Source organism: Taudactylus pleione, unplaced genomic scaffold (genome assembly GCF_031769625.1).
Source record: "Taudactylus pleione unplaced genomic scaffold, aTauple2 ptg000826l, whole genome shotgun sequence".
In the NCBI taxonomy this organism is placed as follows: domain Eukaryota; kingdom Metazoa; phylum Chordata; class Amphibia; order Anura; family Myobatrachidae; genus Taudactylus; species Taudactylus pleione.
The window spans coordinates 99979-108890 of NW_028285228.1; the positions used below are offsets into that span (position 1 = coordinate 99979).

Here is an 8912-nt window from a genome sequence, read left to right on the forward strand (position 1 = left end):
AGCTAAACATTTACATGTGTTCTGTGCTATATCTGCTACAGGCGGCCACACTGAGGAGCCAAACATTTACATGTGTTCTGTGCTATAACTGCTACAGGCGGCCACACTGAGGAGCTAAACATTTACATGTGTTCTGTGCTATAACTGCTACAGGCGGCCACACTGAGGAGCCAAACATTTACATGTGTTCTGTGCTATATCTGCTACAGGCGGCCACACTGAGGAGCCAAACATTTACATGTGTTCTGTGCTATATCTGCTACAGGCGGCCACACTGAGGAGACATACATTTACATGTGTTCTGTGCTATATCTGATACAGGCGGCCACACTGAGGAGACATACATTTACATGTGTTCTGTGCTATATCCGCTACAGGCGGCCACACTGAGGAGCTAAACATTTACATGTGTTCTGTGCTATATCCGCTACAGGCGGCCACACTGAGGAGCCAAACATTTACATGTGTTCTGTGCTATATCTGCTACATGCGGCCACACTGAGGAGCCAAACATTTACATGTGTTCTGTGCTATATCTGCTACAGGCAGCCACACTGAGGAGCCAAACATTTACATGTGTTCTGTGCTATATCTGCTACAGGCGGCCACACTGAGGAGCCAAACATTTACATGTGTTCTGTGCTATATCTGCTACATGCGGCCACACTGAGGAGCCAAACATTTACATGTGTTCTGTGCTATATCTGCTACAGGCGGCCACACTGAGGAGCCAAACATTTACATTACTTTATTTTTTTTAAACAAAATTATTCTACGATTTCTTTTTAACTCTATTTTTTGTTCTATACTTTCATTTCAGAGTACACAGAGACATTACACTGCATCACTTTCTATACAAACTGGAAACATGGGGGTGTTCTTAAGATTTTGTTCCGTAGTGTACATGGAAGGACAGATATGTAGCACAATGCTCTGTAGGCTCATGTAAGGACAGATATGCTGTGCAATGCTCTGCAGACATATGGAAGGATGTATATGTAATACAATGCTCTGCAGAATTCATTAATACACCAGTCAGTTCCTTTTAGTTTTATCCCTTTATTTTGGTTTAATTGATCATCTTCCCATGAGACTCGGCCCAATCTCTGGCAGGTGTCGTTGGTTACAGGATCTTGTCACTGTTTAATAAGTCCTCCGTCCCCCTCACTTACAAAGCGCTTGCGGCCCCTGCAGGAGAGAGAACAGGGATAAAAGGAAGTAGGAATCATACAGCAGGACAGAGACATATTGCTTCTTCCGTCAGATCCAATCAGCTCATCACCTGTGTGTCATGTAATGCAACAACCCTAAGATCAATCTCAGGAGACATTGAGCTCCTCCCCCTTACAGACACCTGTGATACAGGAAAGGTGTGTCCTAAGCTCCTCCCCCTTACAAACACCTGTGATACAGGAAAGGTGTGTCCTAAGCTCCTCACCCTGATACACACACCTGTGATACAGGAAAGGTGTGTCCTAAGCTCCTCCCCCTTACAGACACCTGTGATACAGGAAAGGTGTGTCCTAAGCTCCTCCCCCTTACAGACACCTGTGATACAGGAAAGGTGTGTCCTAAGCTCCTCACCCTTATACACACACCTGTGATACAGGAAAGGTGTGTCCTAAGCTCCTCCCCCTTATACACACACCTGTGATACAGGAAAGGTGTGTCCTAAGCTCCTCCCCCTTATACACACACCTGTGATACAGAAAAGGTGTGTCCTAAGCTCCTCCCCCTTATACAGACACCTGTGATACAGGAAAGGTGTGTCCTAAGCTCCTCACCCTTATACAGACACCTGTGATACAGAAAAGGTGTGTCCTAAGCTCCTCCCCCTTATACAGACACCTGTGATACAGGAAAGGTGTGTCCTAAGCTCCTCACCCTTATACTGACACCTGTGATACAGGAAAGGTGTGTCCTAAGCTCCTCACCCTTATACACACACCTGTGATACAGGAAAGGTGTGTCCTAAGCTCCTCCCACTTACAGACACCTGTGATACAGGAAAGGTGTGTCCTAAGCTCCTCACCCTTATACACACACCTGTGACACAGGAAAGGTGTGTCCTAAGCTCCTCACCCTTATACACACACCTGTGATACAGGAAAGGTGTGTCCTAAGCTCCTCACCCTTATACAGACACCTGTGATACAGGAAAGGTGTGTCCTAAGCTCCTCCCCCTTACAGACACCTGTGATACAGGAAAGGTGTGTCCTAAGCTCCTCACCCTGATACACACACCTGTGATACAGGAAAGGTGTGTCCTAAGCTCCTCCCCCTTACAGACACCTGTGATACAGGAAAGGTGTGTCCTAAGCTCCTCCCCCTTACAGACACCTGTGATACAGGAAAGGTGTGTCCTAAGCTCCTCCCCCTTATACACACACCTGTGATACAGGAAAGGTGTGTCCTAAGCTCCTCACCCTTATACACACACCTGTGATACAGGAAAGGTGTGTCCTAAGCTCCTCACCCTTATACAGACACCTGTGATACAGGAAAGGTGTGTCCTAAGCTCCTCACCCTTATACAGACACCTGTGATACAGAAAAGGTGTGTCCTACACTCCTCCCCCTTATACACACACCTGTGATACAGGAAAGGAGTGTCCTAAGCTCCTCCCCCTTACAGACACCTGTGATACAGGAAAGGTGTCCTAAGCTCCTCCCCCTTATACAGACACCTGTGATACAGAAAAGGTGTGTCCTAAGCTCCTCCCCCTTATACAGACACCTGTGATACAGGAAAGGTGTGTCCTAAGCTCCTCCCCCTTATACACACACCTGTGATACAGGAAAGGTGTGTCCTAAGCTCCTCCCCCTTATACACACACCTGTGATACAGAAAAGGTGTGTCCTAAGCTCCTCCCCCTTATACAGACACCTGTGATACAGGAAAGGTGTGTCCTAAGCTCCTCACCCTTATACAGACACCTGTGATACAGAAAAGGTGTGTCCTAAGCTCCTCCCCCTTATACAGACACCTGTGATACAGGAAAGGTGTGTCCTAAGCTCCTCACCCTTATACTGACACCTGTGATACAGGAAAGGTGTGTCCTAAGCTCCTCACCCTTATACACACACCTGTGATACAGGAAAGGTGTGTCCTAAGCTCCTCCCACTTACAGACACCTGTGATACAGGAAAGGTGTGTCCTAAGCTCCTCACCCTTATACACACACCTGTGACACAGGAAAGGTGTGTCCTAAGCTCCTCACCCTTATACACACACCTGTGATACAGGAAAGGTGTGTCCTAAGCTCCTCACCCTTATACAGACACCTGTGATACAGGAAAGGTGTGTCCTAAGCTCCTCCCCCTTACAGACACCTGTGATACAGGAAAGGTGTGTCCTAAGCTCCTCACCCTGATACACACACCTGTGATACAGGAAAGGTGTGTCCTAAGCTCCTCCCCCTTACAGACACCTGTGATACAGGAAAGGTGTGTCCTAAGCTCCTCCCCCTTACAGACACCTGTGATACAGGAAAGGTGTGTCCTAAGCTCCTCACCCTTATACAGACACCTGTGATACAGGAAAGGTGTGTCCTAAGCTCCTCACCCTTATACACACACCTGTGATACAGGAAAGGTGTGTCCTAAGCTCCTCACCCTTATACACACACCTGTGATACAGGAAAGGGGTGTTCTAAGCTCCTCACCCTTATACACACACCTGTGATACAGGAAAGGTGTGTCCTAAGCTCCTCCCCCTTACAGACACCTGTGATACAGGAAAGGTGTGTCCTAAGCTCCTCACCCTTATACACACACCTGTGATACAGGAAAGGTGTGTCCTAAGCTCCTCCCCCTTACAGACACCTGTGATACAGGAAAGGTGTGTCCTAAGCTCCTCACCCTGATACACACACCTGTGATACAGGAAAGGTGTGTCCTAAGCTCCTCCCCCTTACAGACACCTGTGATACAGGAAAGGTGTGTCCTAAGCTCCTCCCCCTTACAGACACCTGTGATACAGGAAAGGTGTGTCCTAAGCTCCTCACCCTTATACACACACCTGTGATACAGGAAAGGTGTGTCCTAAGCTCCTCACCCTTATACACACACCTGTGATACAGGAAAGGGGTGTTCTAAGCTCCTCACCCTTATACACACACCTGTGATACAGGAAAGGTGTGTTCTAAGCTCCTCACCCTTATACACACACCTGTGATACAGGAAAGGTGTGTCCTAAGCTCCTCACCCTTATACAGACACCTGTGATACAGGAAAGGTGTGTCCTACGCTCCTCACCCTTATACACACACCTGTGATACAGGAAAGGTGTGTCCTAAGCTCCTCACCCTGATACAGACACATGTGATACAGGAAAGGTGTGTCCTAAGCTCCTCACCCTGATACAGACACCTGTGATACAGGAAAGGTGTGTCCTACGCTCCTCACCCTTATACACACACCTGTGATACAGGAAAGGTGCGTCCTAAGCTCCTCACCCTTATACACACACCTGTGATACAGGAAAGGTGCGTCCTACGCTCCTCACCCTTATACACACACCTGTGATACAGGAAAGGTGTGTCCTAAGCTCCTCACCCTTATACACACACCTGTGATACAGGAAAGGTGTGTCCTAAGCTCCTCACCCTTATACACACACCTGTGATACAGGAAAGGTGTGTCCTACGCTCCTCACCCTTATAAACACACCTGTGATACAGGAAAGGTGTGTCCTACGCTCCTCACCCTTATACACACACCTGTGATACAGGAAAGGTGTGTCCTACGCTCCTCATCCTTATACACACACCTGTGATACAGGAAAGGTGTGTCCTAAGCTCCTCACCCTTATACAGACACCTGTGATACAGGAAAGGTGTGTCCTAAGCTCCTCACCCTTATACAGACACCTGTGATACAGGAAAGGTGTGTCCTAAGCTCCTCCCCCTTATACAGACACCTGTGATACAGGAAAGGTGTGTCCTAAGCTCCTCCCCCTTATACACACACCTGTGATACAGGAAAGGTGTGTCCTAAGCTCCTCACCCTTATACACACACCTGTGATACAGGAAAGGTGTGTCCTAAGCTCCTCACCCTTATACAGAAACCTGTGATACAGGAAAGGTGTGTCCTACTCTCCTCACCCTTATACACACACCTGTGATACAGGAAAGGTGTGTCCTAAGCTCCTCCCCCTTATACACACACCTGTGATACAGGAAAGGTGTGTCCTAAGCTCCTCACCCTTATACACACACCTGTGATACAGGAAAGGTGTGTCCTAAGCTCCTCACCCTTATACACACACCTGTGACACAGGAAAGGTGTGTCCTAAGCTCCTCACCCTTATACTGACACCTGTGACACAGGAAAGGTGTGTCCTAAGCTCCTCCCCCTTATACACACACCTGTGATACAGGAAAGGTGTGTCCTAAGCTCCTCACCCTTATACACACACCTGTGATACAGGAAAGGTGTGTCCTAAGCTCCTCACCCTTATACACACACCTGTGATACAGGAAAGGTGTGTCCTAAGCTCCTCACCCTTATACAGACACCTGTGATACAGGAAAGAGGTGTGTCCTAAGCTACTCACCCTTATACAGACACCTGTATTAAAGGACAGAGGTGTGTCCTTAGCCCCTCACAACCACCCATGATACAGGAAAGAGGTGTGTCATAAGCTCCTCCCTCCTCATACACACCTGTGATGAAGGAAAGAGGTGTGTCCTAAGCTCCTCCCTCATACACACCTGTGATGAAGGAAAGAGGTGTGTCCTAAGCTCCTCCCTCCTCATACACACCTGTGATGAAGGATAGAGGTGTGTCCTTAGCTCCTCCCTCCTCATACACACACCTGTGATGAAGGAAAGAGGTGTGTCCTTAGCTCCTCCCTCGTCATACACACCTGTGATGAAGGATAGAGGTGTGTCCTTAGCTCCTCCCTCCTCATACACACCTGTGATGAAGGATAGAGGTGTGTCCTTAGCTCCTCCCTCCTCATACACACACCTGTGATGAAGGAAAGAGGTGTGTCCTTAGCTCCTCCCTCCTCATACACACACCTGTGATGAAGGAAAGAGGTGTGTCCTTAGCTCCTCCCTCCTCATACACACACCTGTGATGAGGGAAAGAGGTGTGTCCTTAGCTCCTCCCTCCTCATACACACACCTGTGATGAAGGAAAGAGGTGTGTCCTTAGCTCCTCCCACCTCATACACACAACTGTGATGAAGGAAAGAGGTATCCTAGGCTCCTCCCCCCACCCATGAAATTGAATTATGAGCTCCTCCCACTGACATCCATGACACACAGAAGAGGCCCCTGGGAAGTGAGATGTCCCCACATTGTCACCCACCTGGATGGACACTGGTCTCGGAGCTGTTGGGTAATGACCCCCTCCTGGTAACATAGATCCACCAGCTTCTCCATCACACTATGGGCCAGAGGGACATCCAGGGTAAGATCGGGCAGCTCTGAGTACACCCGCTGGAAGCCCTGTGTGAGACAGACAATGAGTACCAGGCTTGGAAGACTCCTACACAACGTGACTGGTACAGGATACACAAGTGACACAACGTTACCCGGTTCATCTGGTCCAAGGTTATTAGGCCACTTTCCCATAATGCTTTTAGTAAGTTCACTGCCATCAATACATGACCTTCAGCTGAGCCTTCCAGCACCAGAACCACCGCCTGGAAAGAGAGACACCGGTCACTGAGACAAAGGGAATGATATCTCCACCGTCTTTCCTTCTATGGTCATGGGACTGTGTAATGGTGACAATGGCACATAGAGAGCAAATACACCACAGCCCTGGCTGCAGCATGGAGCTCTGACATAGAAATGTAGGTGGTCTCTCATGGGACTGTGTAATGGTGACAATGGCCCATACATAGTGAATACACCACAGCCCTGGCTGCAGCATGGAGCTCTGACAGAGATGTAGGTGGTCTCTCATGGGACTGTGTAATGGTGACAATGGCCCATAGAGAGTGAATACACCACAGCCCTGGCTGCAGCATGGAGCTCTGACATAGAGATGTAGGTGGTCTCTCATGGGACTGTGTAATGGGGACAATGGCCCATAGAGAGTGAATACACCACAGCCCCGGCTGCAGCATGGATCTCTGACATAGAGATGTAGGTGGTCTCTCATGGGACTGTGTAATGGGGACAATGGCCCATAGAGAGTGAATACACCACAGCCCCGGCTGCAGCATGGATCTCTGACATAGAGATGTAGGTGGTCTCTCATGGGATTGTGTAATGGTGACAATTGGCCATAGAGAGTGAATACACCACATGCCTGGCTGCAGCATGGAGCTCTGACATAGAGATGTAGGTGGTCTCTCATGGGACTGTGTAATGGTGACAATGGGCCATAGAGAGTGAATACACCACAGCCCTGGCTGCAGCATGGAGCTCTGACAGATATTTAGGTGATCTCTCATGGGACTGTGTAATGGTGACAATGGCCCATAGAGAGTGAATACACCACATCCCTGGCTGCAGCATGGAGCTCTGACAGAGATGTAGATGATCTCTCATGGGACTGTGTAATGGTGACAATGGGCCATAGAGAGTGAATACACCACAGCCCTGGCTGCAGCATGGAGCTCTGACATAGAGATGTAGGTGGTCTCTCATGGGACTGTGTAATGGTGACAATGGCCCATAGAGAGTGAATACACCACAGCCCTGGCTGCAGCATGGAGCTCTGACATAGAGATGTAGGTGATCTCTCATGGGACTGTGTAATGGTGACAATGGGCCATAGAGAGTGAATACACCACAGCCCTGGCTGCAGCATGGAGCTCTGACATAGAGATGTAGGTGGTCTCTCATGGGACTGTGTAATGGTGACAATGGCCCATAGAGAGTGAATACACCACAGCCCTGGCTGCAGCATGGAGCTCTGACATAGAGATGTAGGTGGTCTCTCATGGGACTGTGTAATGGTGACAATGGGCCATAGAGAGTGAATACACCACAGCCCTGGCTGCAGCATGGAGCTCTGACATAGAGATGTAGGTGGTCTCTCATGGGACTGTGTAATGGTGACAATGGCCCATAGAGAGTGAATACACCACAGCCCTGGCTGCAGCATGGAGCTCTGACACAGCTATGTAAATTGGTGGCACTATATAAAGAATAATAATATAATAACTAGATCATAGAGCGATACCTCATAAACCAGCTCGTGATGGAAATGAGGAACTTCCAGCTCCCGCAGACAGCGTTCTGCCTCGGACACCTGCCCGGAGACCAGGAATTCCTGGAGAAGCAGATTCATCTACAGAATAGACACAGAATAAGTCACTTCCATATAAGATAAGGATGGTCCGTGCTAATGGCGAGACCGTTAGTTATGTGTCACCTCCTTAATGAGATGTTTAACGGGTCTCTGCCCTCCTCCGACTCCCCAAACGTTGTCCAGGCGGATAATCTCTCTCTTTATTCTTAGTAACACTGCAGCACGATCCAGGGCAGCCCTGAGATGGGGGGAGAGAGAACATGGCCTCAAGATTAAGGGTTCCCGATGAGAGAGAGAGAGAGACAGAAAGAGAGGAAGGGAGAGAGAGAGGGAGGGAGAGAGAGAGGGAGAGAGAGAGAGAGAAAGGGAGGGAGGGAGGGAGAGAGAAATAGGGGGAGGTGAGAGAGAGGGGAAGGGAGGGAAAGAGAGAGGAGGGGAGGGAGATAGAGAGAGCGAGGGGAAGGGAGGGAGAAATAGGGGGAGGTGAGAGGGGAAGGGAGAGAGAGAGAAATAGGGGGAGGTGAGAGAGAGGGGAAGGGAGGGAGAGAGAGAGGGGAAAGGAGAGAGAGGGGGAGAGAGAGGGAGGGAGAGAGGAAGGGAGGGAGAGAGGGGAAGGGAGGGAGAGAGGGGAAGGGAGGGAGAGAGAGAGGAAGGGAGAGAGAGAGAGGAAGGGAGAGAGAGGAAGGGAGGGAGG

At 49.3% G+C, this 8912-nt stretch overlaps 1 protein-coding gene across 1 annotated transcript; it reads right to left on the bottom strand.

Annotated features, from left to right (window-relative positions):
• Positions 1-1039: 1039 nt before the first annotated feature.
• LOC148474625 (programmed cell death protein 4-like) lies at positions 1040-8456 on the bottom strand (the record flags this gene model as incomplete). Its single annotated transcript, XM_088458329.1, has 5 exons — positions 1040-1188; positions 6320-6459; positions 6546-6656; positions 8150-8257; positions 8342-8456. Coding segments are annotated over 5 exons (526 nt in total), but the record flags the coding sequence as incomplete, so codon positions are not given.
• Between the last annotated feature and the right edge of the window lie 456 nt (positions 8457-8912).